This window comes from Thyridium curvatum (genome assembly GCF_004353045.1).
Source record: "Thyridium curvatum strain D216 chromosome Unknown NODE_127_length_65013_cov_88.210970, whole genome shotgun sequence".
NCBI classification, from domain to species: domain Eukaryota; kingdom Fungi; phylum Ascomycota; class Sordariomycetes; order Thyridiales; family Thyridiaceae; genus Thyridium; species Thyridium curvatum.
The window spans coordinates 1-23,453 of record NW_022156882.1 but is presented as its reverse complement, the minus strand read 5'-3'; the positions used below and the strand labels follow the sequence as shown (position 1 = coordinate 23,453).

The 23,453-nt window shown below is 55.2% G+C and overlaps 7 protein-coding genes across 7 annotated transcripts; 3 read left to right on the top strand and 4 right to left on the bottom strand.

Moving 5' to 3' along the window:
• Positions 1 to 996: 996 nt before the first annotated feature.
• On the top strand, positions 997 to 2,955 carry E0L32_011958 (uncharacterized protein; the record flags this gene model as incomplete). The annotated part of the gene is made up of 5 exons (XM_031134744.1): positions 997 to 1,097; positions 1,175 to 1,429; positions 1,501 to 1,910; positions 1,994 to 2,812; positions 2,879 to 2,955. 5 exons carry the CDS (start codon positions 997 to 999, stop codon positions 2,953 to 2,955), a joined length of 1,662 nt encoding a protein of 553 aa, XP_030999668.1.
• A 3,043-nt stretch (positions 2,956 to 5,998) lies between these two features.
• E0L32_011957 (uncharacterized protein) lies at positions 5,999 to 8,481 on the bottom strand (the record flags this gene model as incomplete). Its single annotated transcript, XM_031134743.1, has 10 exons — positions 5,999 to 6,267; positions 6,325 to 6,414; positions 6,471 to 6,532; positions 6,594 to 6,654; positions 6,711 to 6,725; positions 6,787 to 6,903; positions 6,962 to 7,805; positions 7,878 to 8,043; positions 8,148 to 8,325; positions 8,439 to 8,481. 10 exons carry the CDS (start codon positions 8,479 to 8,481, stop codon positions 5,999 to 6,001), a joined length of 1,845 nt encoding a protein of 614 aa, XP_030999667.1.
• A 3,614-nt stretch (positions 8,482 to 12,095) lies between these two features.
• On the bottom strand, positions 12,096 to 13,145 carry E0L32_011956 (uncharacterized protein; the record flags this gene model as incomplete). Its single annotated transcript, XM_031134742.1, has 4 exons — positions 12,096 to 12,161; positions 12,224 to 12,602; positions 12,769 to 12,888; positions 13,126 to 13,145. The coding sequence occupies 4 exons, from the start codon at positions 13,143 to 13,145 to the stop codon at positions 12,096 to 12,098; spliced, it is 585 nt and encodes a 194-aa protein (XP_030999666.1).
• A 3,130-nt stretch (positions 13,146 to 16,275) lies between these two features.
• E0L32_011955 (uncharacterized protein) lies at positions 16,276 to 16,893 on the top strand (the record flags this gene model as incomplete). Its single annotated transcript, XM_031134741.1, has 1 exon — positions 16,276 to 16,893. The coding sequence occupies one exon, from the start codon at positions 16,276 to 16,278 to the stop codon at positions 16,891 to 16,893; it is 618 nt and encodes a 205-aa protein (XP_030999665.1).
• A 213-nt stretch (positions 16,894 to 17,106) lies between these two features.
• E0L32_011954 (uncharacterized protein) lies at positions 17,107 to 18,733 on the bottom strand (the record flags this gene model as incomplete). Its single annotated transcript, XM_031134740.1, has 2 exons — positions 17,107 to 17,220; positions 17,276 to 18,733. The coding sequence occupies 2 exons, from the start codon at positions 18,731 to 18,733 to the stop codon at positions 17,107 to 17,109; spliced, it is 1,572 nt and encodes a 523-aa protein (XP_030999664.1).
• A 478-nt stretch (positions 18,734 to 19,211) lies between these two features.
• On the top strand, positions 19,212 to 21,818 carry E0L32_011953 (uncharacterized protein; the record flags this gene model as incomplete). The annotated part of the gene is made up of 1 exon (XM_031134739.1): positions 19,212 to 21,818. One exon carries the CDS (start codon positions 19,212 to 19,214, stop codon positions 21,816 to 21,818), a length of 2,607 nt encoding a protein of 868 aa, XP_030999663.1.
• Positions 21,819 to 22,014: 196 nt separating this feature from the next.
• Positions 22,015 to 23,453, bottom strand: E0L32_011952 (uncharacterized protein; the record flags this gene model as incomplete). The annotated part of the gene is made up of 1 exon (XM_031134738.1): positions 22,015 to 22,978. A coding segment is annotated over one exon (964 nt), but the record flags the coding sequence as incomplete, so codon positions are not given.

Below are 23,453 nucleotides of genomic sequence, written 5' to 3'. Positions count from 1 at the left end.
GCACAGTCCGACCGCGAAACCCCTCCAGCGTCTGATCTACCTCTTCGTCTTTTATCAGGTTGGTGGAGGCTTAAAGGACTCTCTGAACCAAGGACCACAAGTCACGACGACCCCTGCCTCTGCTCCCTCCTTCGGTCCTCGCTACCTATTATCGCATACACTCCATCGCTTCGAGCCTTGTCTGTTCCACCATCGACAGACCCCCGGCCCAGTTCGCTCTGCTTGACGTACACTTCGTACTCCGTGTTATCAGCCTCTGCCCTCTGCCCTCTCCCCTCTCCCAGTTCTCCAGAAGCAAGATCCTCCCCCAGCATTGCCCGATGCGGATTAGAGGTTTCATGACACCTTGACATCCAGAGGCCAAAGGTCACCCTAGCTTTGCGCTGCACTGGCACGGTATTGCCACCCTTGAACCGGAATCAAGAGTCCCCTGATCATCCGAAGCCTTGCTCTTGGTGGAGAGTCCCATACCTGGTCCCTCCACGGCTCGCCTTGGGATCGATCGTGCATCCTTTATGACTTGAGCCCCCACCCGTTACCCTTTCGGTTCCTACCTTTTGGCCCTCTCTTCTCCCTTCCTCTCCTTCTTTCTCACTCGCCAAGGTGGAAGGACTCGACATTCGCCTTCGGTGTCATCTTTTTGTCCATTTTTCTTCGTTTCTTGCTTATAGCTGCTGGCTCAGATCGCTCTTTTTTTCCATTCCGGCTGGGATCGCTTTTACGTCTGTTACTTCCGGTCCTTACAAGAGAGAGAATTACAACCTTTTCTATTGGGAGGAAAGAGAGAGAGAACGAAAAAAGAGAGTGACGGACAAGAATTGGGGCGAGGGTACTGGAAATCGTCACCGCTACGCTCGCTTCTTCTTCCATCCCATCGAGGCCGCCGCACGCCGCACGACGTCAAGGGTCGCATCTCCCACCGCCGATATTCGTCGCAGGTCGACATTCATCCAGTCGCCAGAGGAAGTGGAGGATACTATATAAACAGCCGCAACCATGGAGTTCTGGACGCTGCTGAAAAAGCAGTTTACTCCCACGAAGCTACTGTTTCATTTCCTGTTTTGGACATTTCACTGGGCCATTTTTGCATATGGATGGTGAGTCCTAGCATCGGGTGCTGCGAGATGGCAGGTTACGGCGATGAACGCGGGCGTCCGCTGACCAAGAGAAACAGGTGGAAGCAAGCCGCCGACCCGCGTTTGGCGGGTCTGAACACGCTCAAGTTCTCCGTGTGGTTGTCTCGTGGTGCCGGTCTGGTGTTGAGTGTGGACGGCATGCTTATTCTCCTGCCCGTGTGCCGGACGATCATGCGGTTCTTTAGGCCAAAGATTCGCTTTATTCCGCTCGACGAGAACATCTGGATGCACCGGCAACTGGCGTACTCGATGCTGCTGTTCACCATCATCCACACCGCCAGCCATTACGTCAAGTGAGTAGCAGCAGATCTGATGGCCGCAAAACCCTGTGAGAGCATGTTTGGACTGACTGTGAACGCTTCAGCTTCTTCAACGTCGAAAAGAGGCAGATCCGTCCCGTCACGGCCATCCAGATTCACTATACCCAGGCCGGTGGCATCACTGGCCACGTCATGCTCCTCTGCATGCTCCTGATGTACACCACCGCTCACCACCGCATCCGCCAGCAGTCCTTCGAGACCTTCTGGTACACTCACCACCTCTTCATCCCCTTCTTCCTGGGCCTGTACACCCACACCACGGGCTGCTTCGTCCGTGACACCGCGGAGCCCTTCTCCCCGTTCGCCGGCAAGGACTTCTGGGACCACTGCATCGGCTACGAGGGATGGCGTTGGGAGCTGTGGACGGGCGGTTTCTATCTGATCGAGCGCATCTACCGCGAGGTCCGCGCCAGGCGCGAGACGACCATCACGCGTGTCGTCCGCCACCCTTACGGTAAGCAGAACATCCCTGTGGAAGATGAAATTTACACCCAAGAGCTTTGCAAAGCTGACTCGTATTTGTGTGTGTGACTGCAGACGTCGTGGAGATCCAGTTCAACAAGCCCTCCTTCAAGTACAAGGCCGGCCAGTGGCTCTTCCTGCAGGTGCCCTCCATCTCCCGCTACCAGTGGCACCCCTTCACCATCACCTCGTGCCCCTACGACCCCTACGTCTCGGTCCACGTCCGGCAGGTCGGCGACTTCACGCGGGCGCTCGGCGACGCCGTCGGCGCGGGGGCCGCCCAGGCCAAGCTCTACGAGGGCGTCGACCCCATGGGCATGTACGAGGTGGCGCTGCAGAACGGCCAGCAGATGCCCGGCCTGCGGATCGACGGGCCCTACGGCGCGCCCGCCGAGGACGTCTTCGAGAACGAGATCGCCGTGCTCATCGGCACGGGCATCGGCGTCACGCCCTGGGCCGCCATCCTCAAGAACATCTGGCACCTGCGCAACGGGCCCAACCCGCCCACGCGCCTGCGCCGCGTCGAGTTCCTCTGGGTCTGCAAGGACACGAGCTCCTTCGAGTGGTTCCAGACGCTGCTGTCGAGCCTCGAGCAGCAGTCGACCGAGGCCGCCCGGATCCCGGGCTCCAACGGCATCGAGTTCCTCAAGATCCACACCTACCTCACGCAGAAGCTCGACATGGACACGACGCAGAACATCGTGCTCAACTCGGTCGGCGCCGACTACGACCCGCTGACGGAGCTCAAGGCCCGCACCAACTTTGGCCGCCCCAACTTCAACAAGCTGTTCGCCACCATGCGCGACGGCATCCTCGACCGCACCTACCTCAACGGCCTCGAGGGCAGCATGAAGACCACCGTCGGTGTCTACTTCTGCGGTCCCTCCGCTGCTGGTAAGTTGATACCCCGATGTGTAATTTAGGACAACGGTTGGCTAATCCTCATACTTTTTCCAACAGCACGAGATATCCACAAGGCTGCACAGCAAGCATCCACGCGGGAGGTCCACTTCCGCTTCTGGAAGGAGCACTTCTAGATGTACGACGAGTGTGCTGGAAGGGGACGGTTCCCTTTTTTCTCTTTCTACAATTACACGTCACATCTTTTGGGCAAGCGTGTTTCTGTTATCAAACGGTGTGGCGATGAAGGCTGGTTCTGGGGAAGTTCGAGGGAGAGTGAGAGCGAGAGACACCCTTGGGCCACAGATACAAAGTGTACTTGCAAGAGTACATCACCCGAGGTGGTACGCGTCGGAAGAAGTAATCTCGATTGCAAGGTCTGCTCTCGAACAACAATCGAGATGCGGTCGGGGAGGTTGGGCGAGGGAGGCAACTGCTCTATGGCAAGATACTTAACTTGCCAGGACAAATCTCCCTTCTACCATCAGAGCTGGTCAGATCTCAGGGAGTTGCATGCCTTTTGGATACAGGCATTCTCTACACAGATTCCAGTCCTTCACAAACCCCCTTTCTTTTTCAAAGAGCATATAGCTATCATGACAATACACCATTCTTTGTCGGACCTTGGACCTTGACAGAGTGACCCGAAAAAACACTTGTCTAACCCAGCCCTTGCTTCTCCCCCCTCGCCCTGCCCATGGGCGCAGTAGCATATGGAGAGAGAAACAAAGCAGAGATAGGCATCTGTGTCAAAGTACCCCAGAATGCAACGGCATTAACTTAATCGAGCTCAGGCTGAGCGGATGTCTCGAGCGCCGATCTGGCGTGGCCCAATCACCCCAGCTAGGGACAGGGGTCGTTGCTAAACATATGGCCTCCCCCCAGACGCCATGTGTTCCAGGACGGTGGGCTGTCCAGCCTCTTACATCATCACATCGTGGCGTGCACAGCCATCTTTCTCCCTCCCCCGGATAGAGTGATTGCTCCGACGATATACGTCTTGGACCATTGGCTCACTGGTCTGACGCTCGTCCCACCGTGGGTCGGTGTCTGGCCCCATCGGTGAGTGAGTACATCTCCGTGGCGGACCGGACTGAACTCGGCATGGCGGCTGGACAGTTGCTTGTCTATTTCCCTTCTCCTTTCCTTCTCCTTGCCTTCTTCTCTTCTTCTTTATGGCCAACAGTCCTAACAGAAAATCAGTCGACACCATTAGAATAGATCACGAGAATCAGACCAAGCCATTTGTTAATAGGGGTAGCGGAACATGCTCAGCTCTGCCTCTCATCAGCCACTTTTACTATCACAACAAAATATGCTCAACACTACTTGAACTTTCGCCACTGTTACCAACATGACCAACAATGTTCAATAATGGCGTTGAGCAATGTTAGGCTCTGAACAATTCGTGAATGTTGGCAAATGATGAGTCGCGAAATGGCGGCTTCAAGGCACCACTCCACGTACAACTGTAAGGAAAACCCCGATCTGGCAGGAAATGACGGCTCGTTATGGGCCACATCGTGCTCGTCATTTCAAGGCAGGTTACATGAACGAGCATCCCCGGCCATTGCATCACATCAATAAGCATCCGGATACCGTTGGAACACAATGCTCTTCAGACGCGATTTCGCCAGTCTGGAAAGAAACAGGCTGCCTTGTTGACCTCCTAATACTGCCACAGATGCCGTTGGCTAGCTGATCGCATTTGACGATGGCCCCCAAGCTTGTAGAAGTCTATGGATCTGCGCTGGGATCCGGAATGGCGCGCACGCCGCTCTGAGGTGTTATCAACACATCAAAGCACTGTACTGCTAGGACCGATCTTCCGGAAGGATGCTCTCGTCTTTTTCTTCTTTATTTTGGGAAACCGGGGCAAGATAACAAAATGTGGAGAGGTCATATAATAGCTGGGTACGCGAGAGTGAGAGAATGAGTGGATTAGTGGCTACAAGACCCGTATGAACACAAATGGAAACTGCTCGTGTGCTGTCAGGAGTCATCCCTTGATGCATACACCAGAGCCGACAACCGACTCCAAGAACTATTCACAACTGGCAAGGCTTCAGGGTCAGGCTGCTGGCAAGTCGGGATAGAGGAGGAAGAAGGAGAGGAGAAAGGAAGGGGGATGGTTGGGAGGGGGGAGAAAAAAGAGAAAGAAGAGGAGGAAGAGAAGAAGGGGGAAAGGAGAGGAACAGGGGTGAAACCGAAAAGAGATTGAAACGGGGTGTAAGGTGAAGTGACAGCGAGTGAAAGTACAAGCAGAGTGTGTGAAGTTTAATGATTGCTTCGTCGATGTGTAGAAGATGATGTTGTGCAGTCTCAACCTACCTACCTAAGGAATGCTACTCAATCAGCTTAATACAGAGTTCAACATGCCTAACAGCCTCGCCACGCCACGCTTGAACAACCAGTAACTCTGTCGGGTTATCCCACTACCTAAAGTCATAAGCGGCAAGATCAAAAGCATATGGCATGGAAGGTGCCATACGTTGGAGGTTAGACCCTTATCAAGGCGGCCGCCACGAGCTCGGCAGAGCCGCTGTTGACGACGATGTCGCCATGCAGACTGCCGATATGTCCGGCAGCGGCCATCTTGTCTCTCTCTGTCATGTGTGTGTGTGTTCGCGTCTGTTTTTGTTAATGTGTGTGTGGTGTGTGGTGTCTCATGGTTGTTGAGGAGAAGAAAAACATCAAATCGAAGGGAGCGAGATGCATTTTCAACATGATCACTCATGGCACACATATCAAGCAAGGAGAACATAGTTGAAAATTGGCATCTTTTCCCTTTCGTTAAGCCCGTGAACCGTGTGGGCCTATCCTCCCTATTCTACATGCATTGCGCCGTAAGAGGGTTCGTGGTCGGAGTAAAGGTGGTGTGCAGGAATGCGTGAGTAAAGAAGAAAGGTTTGTTCAAAACGACCAAATGCAGTATCAGTCTCTAGAAACTTTTTCCCTGCCCATTGTGAAACAAAGACATCAACAAATGCAGAGAAGAAAGCACCCCCCAAACCCAGGAACATATCAAATGCCGTGCTCGTATTACCCTCAGAGCCTAGCATTATCACGACGTCGATATTTCAAGAGTACCCCTGACCCGAGTACCCGAAATCTCCATACATCCTACCGAGGCTGAACTTGGCTTGACCCAGGGACAGAGGCAGCGTCGACATAGAGCATTTATCGCGAGGACATAGCCTTGGTGACAATGCGCTTCAGAGCCAACTCCTTCTTCTTGAGGTCGTCAGCGCTGGAGTCCTCAATCTCGAGCTGAGCCATGGCGTCGCTGAGAGACTGCTCAATCTTCTCCTTCTGGCCACGCTTGAGCTTCAGAGACAGGGTGGGGTCGGAGACAATGTCCTCGACACGGGCGATGTAGGACTCAAGCTGCTGCTTGGCCTCGAAGCGCTTGCTGAAGGCCTCGTCGTTCGACTTGAACTTCTCGGCATCTGGGTGACTGGTCAGTATCGCCTGCTAGATGTGGTTCCAGGAGCATATCGACTTACCGTTGATCATGTTCTCAATCTCAGCAGTGGAGAGCTTGCCCACGGAGTTGGAGATGGTGATGTTGGCACTTCGGCCGGAGGTTTTCTCGGCTATAACATGGGTGGTCAGTAGGATGTTCTACGTATGAGTTGCTGGCGTAACTTACTGGCTGTGACCTTGAGAATACCGTTGACGTCGACCTCGAAGACGACCTCGAGAACGGCCTCACTGTATCTTGAATTAGCTGGAATGGCCTCTAGTAAGCGTTTTTAAAGGAAAGACCACGTACCCGGCACGCATCGGGGGGATAGGAGCCAGAGTGAACTCGCCCAGAGAGGTGTTGTCGTCGCCTATTTGATTTGTTAGCCACACATTCGGTTGTCAGCGCCTCTAGGGGGGACCTCACAGTTAACACGCTCGCCTAAATAAACAAGTTAGCAAGCAGCCTCATACAAGATTGGGAGAACTGGGGGAAAACATACCCTGGAAAACGGGGAACTGAACGGTCTGCTGGTTGTCGGCAACAGTGGTGAAGGTTCGCTTGCGGAGGCAAGGAACGGTGGAACCACGGGGGACAACTGGCGCGAAAATGTTTCCCTCTGTACAGAAAGTAAGTTAGCTAGGTGAACCGGAGAGATAGAGAGGAGAAAAACCGACCCATAGCCACCCCAAGACTCAGAGGGGTCACGTCGAGAAGGAGGAGGTCGGCGGTCTCGGCAGAGGCAGCCTTTCCGGAGAGAATACCGGCCTGGACGGCGGCACCATAGGCAACAGCCTCATCGGGGTTGATGCTCTTCTCGAGCTTCTTGCCGTCAAAGAAGTCGCTGAGGAGCTTCTGGATACGGGGGATACGGGTAGAACCACCGACGAGGACGATCTCGTCAACGCCGCTCTTCTCGATGGCAGCATCCTTGAGGACCTGGGCAACGGGATCAAGGGTGCCCTTGAAGGCGACGCTGTTCAGCTCCTCGAAACGAGCACGGGTGATCTGCATGTTGAAGTCCTCGCCGTCGAAGAGCGAGTCGATCTCAATGGTGGCCTGGGCACCGCTAGAGAGGGTACGCTTGGCACGCTCGCAAGCAGTCCGGAGACGACGCAGGGCACGGGCATCACCGGACAGATCCTTCTTGGTCTTGCGGGTGAAGTCCTTCTTGCAGTGGTCAAGGAGGTTGGTGTCGAAGTCCTGGCCACCAAGGTGGGTGTCACCAGCAGTCGCCTTGACGGTGAAAACACCGCCCTGGATATTCAGGAGGGAGACATCGAAAGTACCACCGCCAAGATCGTAGATCAGGACGTTGCGCTCCTTCTCAGACTTGCCGGAGCCAAGACCGTAGGCGATGGCAGCAGCAGTAGGCTCGTTGATGATACGGAGAACGTTAAGGCCAGCAATGGCACCAGCATCCTTGGTGGACTGACGCTGGTTGTCGTTGAAGTAGGCGGGAACAGTGATGACCGCCTTCTCAACCTTCTTGCCGATCTTGGTCTCGGCAATCTCCTTCATCTGTGATGGTGGGAAGTCGGGTTAGCGGATTGAGGTCCGATGATGTGGATGGATGTATCAATTGGGACTCACCTTGGTAAGAACCATGGCGGAAACCTCCTGGGGAGAGAAGGTGTGGGTGCCGCCGAGGTACTCAACCTCGACCTTGGGGTTGCCGTTGTCATCGACAACCTTGAAAGGCCAGGACTCGATATCCTTCTTGACGGTCGGGTCGTCAAAGCGGCGACCGATCAGACGCCTGTGAGAACAGCTGGTCAGCACAAATTGACGCTCTATAGATTTCCGAGTGAGGCGGGAAGCATTGAAGGGATTGTTTTGATGGCGAGAGAGGATATTACTGACTTGATATCGAAGACGGTGTTCTTGGGGTTCATGGCGGCCTGGTTCTTGGCGGCCTCACCGATGAGACGCTCGCTCTCGGTGAAAGAGACGAACGAGGGGGTGGTGAAGCTACCCTGCTCGTTGGCGATGATCTCGACATTGCTACCCTCGTAGGTGGCAACGCAGGAGTAGGTGGTACCTGTTGTATTGAAAAGGCGGACAAGGTCAGCAAATCGGCAACTTGAGGAAAACGGCAGCACCGCACCGGGAGCGAAAATGTGCGGCGACAGAGAGCAGAAGACGGAAACATACCCAGATCGATGCCAATGGCACCGTCATACGTCTCAGTGGCCATCTTGAATGTGTTTTCTAAGATGAGGAGAGGGAAAGGGAGTGGTGATGAATGGGGGGAATCAGGGCGCAGGAGGAAAGACGAGATCCAGCGTGGGGCGGGTTTAAGTATTGTCAAGAAATTTTGAAATTTTCGGTGAGCTTTTGAACTTTTTTTTCTCTTTTCGGTCTTGTCTGGCTGGGTTGCTGGCCGCCCCTCCCTCCAAAACCCACCTAGCTGCTCTTTCCCCACCTGATTTTTTTCGCCATCCACCCAAGGGTCCGTCCCGCAAAAAAGGGAAGGAGCCCAATTGGAAGCCCCTCCGCGCCTCACTTTTCAGGCCACAACACTAAGATGCCGATTGGCTTTGCTGTACATTGAACGAGGTAGCGACTACGGAGTATTGTCCCAAACAAAGACTGGCCCGGCTGTCTTCAACTACAAGTAGCAGAAACGGCACACAGCGCGGCTGGTGGTCTGGCACGACATGAACGGATCGGTGGACTTGATGCTTGAGCTCACATCAGGGTGAAGCTGGACTTTCTGTCTTCCCAAGACGGAGAGCACAGCCGTCCCGATTGTCAGCATGTTCAATCAATGTTTGTTTCCCTTATTACTGGCAGCCTGCCCGCCTTATTAATCCGCCCCTCCTGCATCTGCATCAGACCAGCAAAAGGTGGACTATTTGGACGACTTGGACAACTCGTACGGCTTGATGCATTTTCCAAACCCATTGGGAAGTTTCTCGCGGCCTTGATGGTGTGACACTCCCTGCCCTGTGGTCAGTGCTTGCGGAGGAGAAGCGTCAGAGCATCTATTCGCAAGTAAGCACTGGTAGTATCATTCATCATGGGGCTAGGTTTCTTGTCTACCACCTACCAACCAAGTCATCAAGCCAGGAACCCTGCGTGCGGGCCTTGACGGGGTAGAAGAGAAACAGAAGGGTATGCAGCGACTGATTCGGCACTGGCAGCCGGACATTTCCTTTCGTAGTGTCCTGTCTCTAGAATACCTTTGATGCAGCATGATGAGTTCCGGGTCCTGAGGACTGCACCCGAGATGAAGCAGAGCCTGGGGGCGACACACTTGACATGGACACCACCAATAACTTACTCTCTTTCTCATGAGATCTGTACTGGGTTTATGTACGGAGTATTGGGAAGGCCCCTTTATCCCTTTCCTTTGATCAAAGGACAAACCTACTTCTGGTTTGTTTCCGTGCCGATTCAGCCTTTTCTCATCTTAAGACCGCCCTGGGGTACGCCAGGCACAGTAGATGCATCAAGAAAGGACAGAGAAGATTTATCAATCCGTATTACGTGCTGTGCGCACGTGCCGATACTCTCCCCTGCGTCTTGTGTGCCAGATATTGACCCGAGGTGGGTGACATTAACACGAAGTCTACCGGAAACTACTCACTCCATTGTAAGTGCAATTGCACCTGTTTCGATGGACAATCCACACACACACACACACTCACACCACATTCAAACCAAGGAGCCGCAGGAGGTTGGCTTTGTATCAGCTGAGACAAGTGCAAACTATCTAATGTATAACTCGTCTCTCTGCACACACCCTTCATGGCTGCCTCGCCTCTTCTTGACTATCTTCATCATGTCTTTTTTTTCGCCTATCGAGGTCAACATCTCGTGCACGACCCAAGCCCTCCGTAAATGTCTCCTGTCGGACGCCCCTGACATGCAAGCATTAACCTCGGGTACACCCGAGCCGAGAACCTTGCAGGGTTTCCACGCCTTTGAGAATACAGATCATATTCACTGGCCGTGTCCGGCTCTGTGCTGCAGGTATCTGGAGCGAGGGCCGGTTCCAGAACAATGACGCGCACGTCCAGAGGCAGACAGAAGTCGCTGGCAATGTCAACATGTATGTCAGTGTCGAGCCAACGGCTCTCAAGGTAGCTCATGCCATCGACGACAGCTACCCACTGGCAGGACCAGTTCGACGCATTGACTGCCTCCGAGTTCCCTTCAGGCCGAGGCCACTACGCCATGTTCACAGAGCCCAGTGTGCATCGAAAGGGCCAAGGAGGCCTTGTCAATGATCGGTCCTTCGCTGGCAGCGGACCAAGAAGCTTGCAAAGCATATCTGTCATTGGGTATATCTCAAGCACAACTCGGCCAAGCGGCCCATGCTGAGAGCTCTGGAGTTGAGATGCGCCAGCCTCGACCTAGTGTAGCTGCGTATCACCAAGCCCGGTGTCGTTTGCGATTCCAGGGTCGCCATCGAAGGACACAACCATGACTAGTCTGGCCCGGGCATCCTCGAGCGCCCGCAGCACCGGCAGCGGCACACAGTCGTGACCGCCTGGTGGGATCAGCCTCATCTCGTCGGACGGCTGACAGCGTGCCTGGGTGATAGCCCGAGTCAGCAGACTATCAGAACTCACATGGTCTTGGCAATCAGCATGAGCCCGATGGTGGCATTGATAACTATTGAAGGCCAGGCGCCATTCATCATCTCCTGGAAGCGAGTTCTGCAGGGACATCAAGATCGGCTGGCTAACATCATCCCATACGGCATGATAAGAATAGAGTGAATAAGCAAGCTTATTCTTCAAGCTCATTCTTCCTTTGACACTCTCCCCACAGGACAGGCAAACGCTAATGCCATGCGGCATTCAGGAGACAGTCACGATGTGACCCAGTGCTCAGACGAAAGCGGCAAGTGGGAGAATATGATATAGGTTACCAGTCTCTCTACGCCCAAAGGAGGTAGGCATTGGCCATGCCGAACTAACCTTCACTTCAAGTGGCCTCTCAAATCTGACAAAGACAAATCACGAACTCACCAGGTTGGGGTACCAGTAGAATCCAGGACTAAGCGGTTGCAGCATTGTATCATCACAGTGAAGGAGTGTCTGCATTCGATCCTATGCTTCAGATGCTTAGCAGTTTTTGATCTGGCTGCAAATCTGCCGAGTTCGGCAGTGAACTAGTTATGCGTACGTCATGAACTGTGAGATGATTCAAAGCAGAGTGATGATCCTTTCAGATGGTGGGAGGCACAGACAAATGGATGGCAAGAACAAGTCACAAGAAGTCGGCACGCCGGTTGTATGATATCCCGTCAGCCAGGCTCATGAGCGAAAAACAAGGGAATCAAATTGCACTCCAAATCGCCAAACTGTCCTATCGAAGAATCCTGCCATGGAGTTATGAAGTTGCCGCAAACCCCCAAAACGGTGTAAAAAAAGGAAGCGACTAAGAAAGGGGGATATAGATCACGCTGCTGGGGGGTTTTCTGTATGATGAAGGATGATGTCGCCTCGAAACGTCCATGCCCGTCGAGAACTTTTTCGATACGCGATCAATGGGTCCTGACCGAGGCTGCGGGAGACCGAATCGGCCGCAACAGCTCTCGACGTACATTGTTATGCTAGGTCTTAGGCGCAGAAGAAATGATGTTATTCACTGCATCCAGGTCCTAGACTGTGGTATGCCAGCGAATGTGAGACCGGAGGTTCCATGATCCGCCCGCGAGAACATGGCGATACTACTTTAGTGTATGAGACATGTGTAGGCTGACACGGTCGTGAACCCCCCGGTACTGGACAGGCTGAGAAGCCAAGATGCCCGTAATCATTCTCCTGAGCGCGCCGGTGGCGCCATTGGTGCCTATCAAAGCAACAGGCACTTGTGTGACTTCTTCTTGGGCGCCGGAGGCTCCAGCGCAGCGACGATGGCCTTTTGCATCCGGGGTCAGCTCATGCACCGGTCCGGTATATCGATCCAGAACAACCACTTACCTCGTCAAACACGTCCTTCAATTTATACTGAGTCAAGGCACTGCACTCGACATACTTGACAGCGCCGAGCTCCTTCGCCATCCGGTCACCGTCCTCCTTCCGTACAGGCTGCATCTTTTGCTTTGACAGCTTTTCCCGTACACTGGGGTCATCCCTCAAATCTACTTGGGTGCCGACGATAAGGCAGGGCACGCCGGGACAGTGGTGATGCACTTCGGGGAACCATTTCTCGCGCACGTTTTCGAATGATGCGGGCGAAGTTACGCTAAAGCAGACCAAGAAGACGTCGGTTTGGGGATAGGACAGGGGCCGTAACCGATCGTAATCTTCTTGACCAGCAGTATCGAATAGGCCAAGAGTGTAGGGCTCGTCGCCGATCCTGCGAACGGTTTGTTAACCTCTTGATTCGGGCTAGAAACGGACGGTCCACAGAATAGAAGCAGCGGTAAAGCATCCCTTATCGCCAGCCAAACAAGATCAATTCCATCGCGTGCATCCGGATGGGCCAGCTAGACAAGAAACCGGTGTTTGGAGGATGCACTTACATGACAGTAACGGCATAGTTATCAAAGACGGTCGGTACGTATTCGGAAGGGAACTTGTTGGTCGTGTAGCTAATCAGCAGGCACGTCTTGCCGACAGCACCGTCACCGACGACGACGCATCTATCACAGCACGGTCATCAGCCAAAGCAAATCCTACTTGACGGCAGAAGAGCGAGCGCGATGGCCACGGCAACATCCGCTACGGACAGTGGCCGAGGCATCCTCTTGGTCCGGTGCCGGGACGGCGGACTAGAAGCCGGCAGGACATCTTGACCAAGGCAACAGCATTGGCGAGCCCAGCGGTGGGAAAATGGCGCGGGGACAGAGGCCAGGGGCTCTGGAGGGAGAGAGACTAACTTGATCGTTGCGACAACCATTGTGCGAAGCGAGAAAGGCGCTCCGAGGAGAGCACTGCGTAAAGGCGTGTAGAAGCGACGATGCGGATGGGGGTGTTCTGCAAGGGAAAAGCTCGTGGTGAAGGGAGTCCCTTATCGCGCGCGTCGTCTGGTCTGCCTTGAACCGATAATGGGGGGTCGGGTTTGATTTGCCCAGCAAGGAGTGGACGGGCGGTGGAGTTCGCAGAGCGTCAAATCTGTCTCAGGCTAGCTAGGGCAGCTAACAAAAATGCAGCGAGGGGTGCGTGACGACACGTCCGGCCAGCGAAAAAAGGGCGGAGAGAGAGAGAGAGGGCCGAGCACGACAACAGAACCGGGGGGACGACCGAGGATCGGACGCAGAGGGGGGCGACAAGAGAAGCTGCGATCAACAGGAAAAGAAGGGGGCACAGAAAAAGAAAACAGATCCAGCCGGGAGGAGCGCGAGAACCGCGTCTTGGACTGGGATGGCGGTGGTGGTGCGGTGGTGCTTCAGCCTCGTGAGATTGGCTTTTGGCAGAAGGGAGAGAGGCACAGAGGTCCTGCAATGTGATGGAAGTGGGCGCGGGTGCTCCAAAAGATGGATGGGATATGGATGGATACGGATGCCTTATGGGAATGGGAATGGCATTGGGACGGTGTGGTGGGTTCCAAATGTTCTGCTGGCCAGGGCTGGTTGGTGGCTGCTCGTGCGGCGGCGCTGCTGGCGCAAATGTTGCTGAGGTGTACTTGTAGGACTTTATCGGTGGGCTCCTGTCGAAGAAGCACTCCATGAACCCTTCAAGGCTTCTGCTCAAATTCGATCTTGTTCTACGTACTCCGTAATTATCTTGATTCGCCACCCTACAATGCCCGTGCCCTTCCTCTCTCTCCTTTTCCCATCTGAAAGGGACGGGGGTGATTTTTGGCGAATATCGACGACAACGGGGACTCCATCTCTGGCGGTCTGTGAGAGCAGGGAACAGATTGAGGCACTGCTCGTTCCCAATTGCACCTTAGCCCTTGGTGATTTTTCTTCTCCAGACCCCCCCAAAGCTAGGACGGACATGGTTACTTGTTGGCTGGTGACTTGTCGCATGAATTGGCACAATTCCCACTGCAGTCTAGTCTTGCCGCTAAGAACCCTCGATACACTGAAGGATGAGACCCTCGAGCTGCTCAAGACTGGAGGACAAACCATGGGGCTCTCGGTCTGGCTTCTTCTCGTAAGTTACAGAGTGCTTCCTCCGTACTCCATACCTGCATGCTCTGAGCTCAGATACGGCCGGGGTGGGCAGTCTCCATTCGAGGAACGCCTTTGCCGCTGTCAAAGCTCGTGGTTGATTAATGGTCGAATATCGAGGCACTATCGGTGTCGACCCTGGCACCGTTGCAGTACGGAGTACAGACTTGCCGTACCAAGCGTCTGTCTCTGCCTATCAATGCTGAAGCTGACCTCGAAACCCCCCTAGGAGATTCGATTCCCGTCACACAATGGCTAGCTACTCTATCAACGATAGAGTGAGGAGAGCGCCAGCATGCAGCCACTCATACACTGCCGGGAGGTGCCATGCCAGGTACCTACCTATCATTTGATGATCGAGGTTTGATTGAATTGGTGGCTCTCGCCATGCCCATGCTGGAACCGGGGTCTGCGCTTCCCTGCCTATCCTTGTCCAAGCACCAACAACAAGCCTGCCGACTTGAGACAGGCGCAAGCAGTGCCTAGTTACCTCCAGGACCACTACTCGTACAAATCTTAAAATGGCGAAGGAGCTGGGACGGGTCCAAGCCAGGGATGATGCCACTTTGCCGGGCGTTATGTCGTCTTCCACCTGGTGTCACCCACAGTCCCCTATTCCAAGTCACCCAAGGCCGCATATGTGATCGCGCCTCAAACTTCATCTTACAGGCTGACGGGCCTCGACCTGCAGCGGGCCGCAAGTTGCCATTCCCGTCACAGATTGCAGCTTACGGGGCGGTGCGCCCCTCGCTCTCACCGGTACACGGCATGATCCTTTCATGTCCACAGCATGCAGTTGGAACTTTCGACGCCTTCTTTTGCCTGCGGCCACCCGCGCCTTTCGCCCGTTAGTCCAGGACTGCAGCGCCGGCGGTGTGTCCCCTCGCACTTGTACATCGTGGCTGCTCACGTGGACTTGGGCAGGGCGACATCCCGCGAGCGATGTTCTCATCGGGGATTTTGCGTGATCGACCTCCAGGATGTCACTGATAGCTTGCTGGAGCCGGGATGACTGATGAGACGTCACGTTGTACACCGCATGCTATTGAAGAAGTCCATACGACACGCGGTGCTTGGGTGACTAACGTGGTCGCTGTCCTTCCTCCACATGGACGTACTCTGTATAGAGAAGACGCCAACGGTTGAAACCGGCGCTCGTTGATGAACCTGGCGAGCAAGACGGCATGGGATTGCCATCGATCCGTACAAGTAGTTACGGAGTAGACACAGCTCTGCCATGCCAACCCTTTGCAGGGGAACACAAGTCAGGAGTTCCTGGACATCGCTGTTGACCCTTGTCGTGCCAAGAAGTCCCAAAAAGTGTGCGTGCGATCCCAACGCGGATTGGGACCAAGCTTGCCAGGGCCCAAAGCTGTGATGGGAAACAAATGAGACAATCTTCCTTGGGGTGTTTCCCACGTAATCTCGCCTCGCGTGGAGATCCTGGACGTGCGCCGCGATCAAGACCCCTGGGATGCCTCCCGCGCCAGAGGGACAGCCTCGATGGGTGCAATTGAGAGATCAATCTGATCTACCCGGATTCAAAGTACATGCCTGTAAAGAATGATTTGGAGTGTCGGTTTCAATGCACACAAGCTACAGGGCTGTATAACGTTGAACACATCAAGTAAAGTAGGTGGTTCGTAGATGCTCAGCCTCCGGATCCATTTCGGGCGGGACCCACTCAGACTCAGAGTCACCACCACCTCGATGAGCTCCGTTTCACCAACCCTCAGCGCTGAGACAAGACACTGCGGGAAACCCCGAGAAACCCTCCTCTGCCCAACCCGACGAGACCCTTGATTAGAAAGAATTTGACTCGCTGTGCCCGCCCGTCTGCAAAGTTTCAGCCCGTCTTATTTTTGGATCGCCGCCCCTCACCCTGCCCTACTCAATCCCACATCCAAGAGAATGGAACTGGATCCCGTCGACCAGCTCCTCGAGCGCTACCTCGGCCTGCTCCACGAGTACACCACCCTGCGTGAGTCCCTGTCGACGGCGCAGTCGAGCATGTATCACCACATAGCGAGGGCCAATTTCAACGCAGAGAGGGGCCTTCGTTTCGGCCAGGACCACTACGACGAACGCATGCAGGCGTCGAGGAGAGTCGAGGTCACGCCGGGCAGCCAGAGGTCCGCATCATCAAGACTCAGCATCCGTACACTGGCCCCGGGCGGTGCCCTTGATGCTGACGGAGATGCTCGTGAGAAGAAGGAGGAAGGGCAGACCTCAGCAGACCCGTCTGAGGATGACGAATCTGTGGATGCTGGAGAGGCACAGCGGCCGAACGAGAAATCCCGGAACCCGCTGCAGTGGTTCGGCCTTCTGACACCCATGCCACTCCGCATGGCCCAAAGCGAGGCTATCAAGATCATAGAAGACCTGGTTCCTAGGCTTGCCACAGTGAGTGCGGAGATGGAGAGCCTCGAGATCGAGGTGCGCAGGGCAAGAAAGAAGCGCGCCAAGGCGAGCGCAGGAAAGGACCAAGTTCACCCAGATCGCACACCAGCAGAAATCAGCCTGGGATGAATTAAGCAGGCCTCAGATGGCTTCAATTATTTATGGATTTCGATATTCGCCACCCCATCCCCCGGCATTCGCCTTGTATGCATATTATATATAATGTGACGTGACTGAGTATGGGCTACGTTTTTGAGAAACACCTGGGACTAAACTCAGCCCTACCTTCACAGGGGCCTTGAACATTCTTACAATAGCATGAGTTAATAGATAGAAATAGGTTTAGTAACCTGCCGGTTCTGGCTTCTCCGGGAAGGCTGCCGACTTGATGTTCATCCGGCACTGCTGCTTCCAGTCCTGTGGCGTATACTTGTCCACGATCGCCTTGAACTCCTCCTGTAGGGATATTAGCATTGTCTCAATTCGTCCATACAAGACATGAAATGCATACCAATGTGCAAAACGACTCATCACCCTCGAGGTGCTTGCCAGCAGCTTTGCAGCCCGGAATAGTCACCGGCTCGTCATTGTAGCGTATCCGAACGTAGTACCCATCCAGCTTCTTCTTGTCCGCAGGGGACAGCTTGTCACTCGGTGTGCGACCTATACCAGGGGGTGGCTTGCCAGCGGCTGAGCGAGACGAGAACCATGAGCCGAACCAGCTCGACTTGTCCGAGGCAACGGCGCTCTGGACAACCGGGTCTGCGGATTGCTCAACGGTAGCGGGGCTGTTCGAACGTCGGAAAAGCTCGATCGCGATATGGCTTGTGAACGGAGGCCACTTCTCGGTCTCGAACGCTCCAAGGCTGGAGAGCACACCCGCAAGGGTAGTATCGTGGCAGCCGCTCAGGCCAAACTTGATCGGCGTGTACCTCTCTGCCGATTTCCTCATGAGTTCGTACTCCCCAGCTGCGGTGCTTTGCTCAACACTCCCAACCATACGCGCAACAATATCTCCCATCAAGCCACCAATACCCAGCATACGGTACTCTCGAGATTCCTTGTAGCCACTGTACCACTCCTCGACGCCAATCTTTTCCATGATACGGTGCGCTTTCTCATCGTAGAACTGCTTAGGAAGTTTGGTCTCGGGCCCATGAGCCGCAGTCGAGTTGATAGTGTCCATGATACCGGACAGTCGGGGCCGTCCGTCAACCGCGACGCGGGGATTCTCGGGAGACATCCACTTTCCGTAGATCTTATTCAGGTACTCCATGTCGTCAGTGGTATTCCACCGGTCGGCCGTCCGCTGCGCGAATGCCCGAGACAGCTCCGCAAAACGACGGCAATGCTGGTCGTTGGGAAACAGGGTCTCATCTTGCGGCGCCCGGGCGAGAATAGTCGGCGCCGGGAAGGTGCCATTCTCACTGCCCACCCGTGTCTGTGCCGGGTACAGGCCGGCGAGTGTCTGCTGAAGGGAATCCAGAGCTCGGGGAATAGGCGTAGCGCGCAGGTACATGAAGTCCGTGGATTTGATAGTGCTCGGGATGAACTTTAGCCGGTCGACGTAGAGGTTTCGCAACCGCGTACCGAGCTGGAAGGTGGTGATGCGTCCGGTATCGGTGAGCATGCCCATGTCGCACACGGCGTCCAGCTCGCCGTCAGGTCCGGTAGCCACTATGGGAGCGTCGTCCGGCCCAAAAGCCTCAAGGCGACGCTTCCACTCGAGGGTGCTGAAGGGTGTGTGGTGAGCCCCATGTTCGCGCTCCAGCACAGCTGACTTGAGCTGCCGGACGGCAGAGCAGTACGGCCAGAACGCATGCAGGCCAGCATTCTGGAAACGAGCCGACACGGGTGTACGCTCTCCGTGTCGCAGCAGAATCTGTACCAGCTGCAGCTCAAGGCCGGCCGGGTAAAGCTGCCGGAGCTCCTCGTCTGTATATGGCTTTCGGGGTTGCAGAGTCGTCATCTTGCCTTTGATTGGTCTGAGACAACGTCGAGCATTGAACTTGCTCGCACTTGCTCGAACTCGCTATGAGCAGAGACGCGAGAAGATGTGTCAATATGAAGTCAAGAGGACCTGCCTCATACAGTGTTCTGGTTTTTTTTTTTTGTAGGATTGAGCTCTCCGCCTCCATTTGCAATTGACACTGGCGATCAATACTGGAGCAAGCCCAAGTGAACCGCCAGTCGGAGCTTGAAGCCAGCCAAGACCCCAGTTTTCGGTATCGGTGATAAGCCCCAGGCTCCAGACGACTATTTTCATCTCCCTTAATTTTTGTACTGCTAAAACGACTTTGCGTGAATCTGCATCACAGCTCCGGGCGACCAGCGGGACGTTTGAGACGACATTGCATGGCCTCCGGCCTTTTGGAAACTCGCCAATTTCGGCGCTGAAAGTTCGTCGATATTACACGCCTGGCACAGAGCTAGGTGATTCATTGGCCATGAGCGAAGCGCGAGCTATCTGCCTCACATGTCGCTCCAAGCTATTTGCTACCGTTGCGGGCGCACGATCCAGATGGCCCCCGAGGGCTAGCTACGCAACGACTTCGCCAGATGCACAGACTTTGAGTCGCCATGGCGGGCAGGAAAATGCCCCCTCTGCCCAAGTCGAGGAGCATGCCGGTGCCGTCGGGGCTCAACCGAGCCATAGCGAGCTCATTCGACAGCCCGAGCCTCTGTTTCGAGATTTCACCAAGCGGAAGGACCTAAGAACCAGATCGAGGCGGAGGAGTCCTGTCTCTATATTTGAGAAAGTTGTCAACGGGCAGAAGGAGTCTGCGGATTCCGAGGAAAACTCCAACCAAGCACCAATCGGCTTTGAGCTTTATCAAGACCTGGCCAAGTTGAAGGAGCTGGGCGAGCAGCCGGATACGTCTCTAGCCGCTTGCTTCGAGTTTTTCAACACAAAGATCTTCCCGCAGTTGCAGACAGAAAGTCGACTGCCCAAGATCTTCCGCCGAAACGTCACCCGTCTTTTCGACGACATTGAGAGAGCGAAGCGAGACAACATGGCTAGCATGGACTTGCCCACAATAACCGAGACGACGACTATCAGGAGGAAGCTGAACTTCTTTCGGCCAGAGCAGTGGACGCCGCTTATCATAAGCCTGGTCGATTATATCTGCCAGATGGGCACTTCGCCGCAAGACTTCTCTTCCACAGAAAGTTTCGAGGCCTCACAGACGCTGCGTGCGGCGCTGCTCCAGGACCTTGTTGGCGCGTGGAGGATGTTTGGCCTCCCCCAGATCCTGCTCACCCACGGCGAGCTCCTTCACCTTCCTGAGGGAGAGTTTCGACTGCCTCCTGTGAGATGGCAGAAACTCGTCAAGCTGTCGCCTCCAAACCATACCGGTCGTGCGCTCAACTCGTTGTTCCCCCGATATGTCGAGACGCAACTGGGAACGCTGGCCCCGGCTGTCATTTCCACCGTCGTGCTGCTCAAGGACCCTATCAAGAGCAACCCTGCTATTCAGGAGAGTGCCCGCGATCTCATCTCTGCGGTCACACAAATTCTCGCGACAGTCCCCGTGGATCGCAGGGAACTGCTAACTATGTTCCGTTCGCACGCCGTTCTGGGCGGCTACATCTCAGAGCGCTGGTCTTCCTTTACTGTCCAGGCCAATCAAAACCATGAACATCTCTCAAAGCATCAACATAGGAAAAGCCATGCTCCCTCCCAGAGGAAACATGCCAGCATGTTGCATAAACAGCTTGGCCAGGCTTTGAAATCACGAGACCTCAAGGCCTGCAATCAAGCGTGGATAGATTTCTGGGGCCCATCGAACACACCTGACCCTGAGCGGGCACAGAGCCTGCGAGAGCTTCCGGAAATGTTCGACTACTTCATCATGGTCTATACCACCATGCGGCAGCCAAGCAAAGCTGTGGCAGTCTGGAACTCTTTAGGTAAGGTCGGACTGGTACCCAGCATTAAAACATGGAACTCTCTTATCGAGGGTTGCAAGAGGGCATCAAACGCTGCCGGGATCCGCAACGTGTGGGCTAGGCTGGTTGAATCAGGCGTTCAACTGGACACTGCCATTTGGACAGCTAGGATATCCGGCCTGATAGAGACAGGCGATCCAGAAGGGGGTCTTCAGGCGCTGGAAGAGATGGCGAAGGTCTACCAAGCCTCGCTCCAGAACGGCGGTTCCTCGTCAGCAGTCAAACCCACAATCGAGCCTGTCAACGCAGCCATCGCTGGTCTCCTTCGCTACGGGGCCAACGATGCAGCTCAAAAAGTCCTGGCCTGGGGCAGTCGTCACGGGATCGAACCCGACATCATCACCTTTAACACGATCCTACGGCCTCTTGTTCGACAAGGCGCCACCGAGGGAGTCGACAAGGTCTTCGCCATGATGAAGGCCCATGGTGTCCAGGCAGATGTTGCTACTTTCACCATCATTCTCGATGGTGCAATGACGAGTCTAGGCGAGGAGGCGCCGGAACAACAGATTGAAACGGTCACCCGCATTCTTGCCGAGATGGAAGCTGCTGGCCTCGAAGCCAACCTGCAGACATATGGCAGAATGATTTATCTGCTACTCCAAGAAGGCGATAGCGCCAAGGAGTCGGTCAAGGCCGTGCTGGCTCATATCTGGAGCAAAGGCCTCGAGCTCTCCTCCCACATCTACACCATGCTCGCAGAGTATTACTTCTCGAGAGATCCCCCAGACTTGAGTGCCGTCCGAGATCTCATTGAGAACCGTGGTCTGTATTCCAAGTTTGGCATTGACCGCGTTTTCTGGGAGAGGGTCGTCAGGGGCTACTCCCAAGTCGGCGACACGACGAATGCCCTCAAGGCTTTCGGCATGATCGAGAGCTCCATGTCGGTGACGACGTCGACGCTCAGTGATCTTTTGCAAGCCTTGATTAACAATGAGCAGTGGGATGAGGCGGCTCAGCTGGCGCAAAAGGCCAAGTCGCAGAGGGAGTTGACACAGTCCGACACGGCCGCATCAGATGCGAGATTCTGGAGACATCGGTTTTGGCACCTTGTATCACAATATGAACTCCTGGAGAGGAAGACGGAAGGCAGCGGGCCATAGAAAGAGCCCATTGCCTCGTGTACAATAACAAGCAAGACGCTTAAAACCCCCGTATATACTCATCCATGTCAGGTAACCTTATAGACCGAATAATCCCAAAATCACAATGTAAAGCCCATTCCAACGCCAGCGACAGTCGGTTGTGGTATCAGCAATTCCCCCATCATATCCCCCCTCCCCGATGAACGTGAACCCCTTACGATTCATCCATTTGCTCTCCTGAACTTTGCCTCTCGCCGCCGAGCATCGACACAACCTTCTCCATGCCCTCGACTTCGCCCTTGCCTAACTGCCTGCCCTCGCCCTGCCAGTCGCCATCCCGGACCTCGCCGTTCTTACCCAGCTCCAGTCCCCTGACATTTTCCAGGTGCCTCTTTGTCGCCCCCTCGACATACTCCAGCCGCTCCCTGCGCCACCCTTTCTTCCCGTCTGCGTCTGCCGGGTCCTGTTCGCTGGGCATGAGATCCGGCCGCAGATTCCTCAGGCTCGTCGACAGCGCCCTCAGCGCCTGCAGCTGCGAGAGCGTGAACGCCGTCGTCGTCGCCAGCGGCTTCTCCGCGTCGCCCTCGGTCAGGTCTCCCCTATCTCCCAGGAACGCCAGGGGCGCCGCATCTTTGTGCACGTCGTCTGAACCGCCCTCGGCGGCGGCGGTCGAGGCCGTCTCCTCGCGCTTCACCGCCCTCTGCGGCCTGCCGCCCGCCAGCGCCCTCAGCTCGCCCAGGAGCGCGCCGTTGCGCGCCCGCTCCGCGTGCAGCATGCAGTTGAGCTGCTGGCTCGCCTGCAGGCGGCGGCGCAGCGCGGCGACGGACTGCTCCGTCGGCGCGTCGGCGCGCTGCGGGCTCGCGAGGTCGAGGCCCTCGTAGTGTCCCAGGCGGATCCAGTCGCGGTCCTGGGGCCGCACGCAGAGGATGTTGCGCAGGACGTAGAGCTCGAACTTGTCAAAGTTGCGGTCGATCGAGGCGCACAGCAGCGTCTCGAGCTGGTGCGTGCCGTTCTCGACCTCGTGCCGGTGGCGCTCGGCTACCGAGAGGCTGTCGTCGTCGTCGTCGTCGCCGCCGCCGTCGTGCTTCTTGCTCTGCTTGAAGCCGAGCGAGGCCGGGGGCGCTTGGAGGAGGCCCTGCTCGACGCTGTTGAGGGCGCGCTCGGCGAGGATGTTGATGCTGTTGATTATGTCGTCTAGGAGGCTCTAGGGGAGGAGGAAAAGGTGTAAGTGTTTTGCACATCGTCGTCCACTTGTTACAGTACAGTTGAGAAGACGGCCGAATCGGGGAAATAGAATCACTTACGACGGGCGGATACCCAAAATGTTCCGTCAAGAGTTCAGTATCTGAATTGGACGCCATCTTTGCCGCCGAGTTGCGATGCGGTCCAAAATTTGGCTGTGAATGGCTTCAGAGACGCGTCGCGACTTGGGCCGCCGTTGGATAAGGCGGCTTATCGCGCGGATGGCGTGGTGGGATGAACACAGTGGAGTGGCGAGTGCATCCACGGATGCTGTAGTGCCTAAATGTCAACTAAGGGTCGGATCAATCGAATTCTATTCGTTGAGGTGTCTAATTCTAAGGGAGAAAAGGGGGAAGGCCGCCAGGGGGCCGCCGGCCCTTTGGGGTGGCCCTAAAGGGCGGTGTGGTTGGG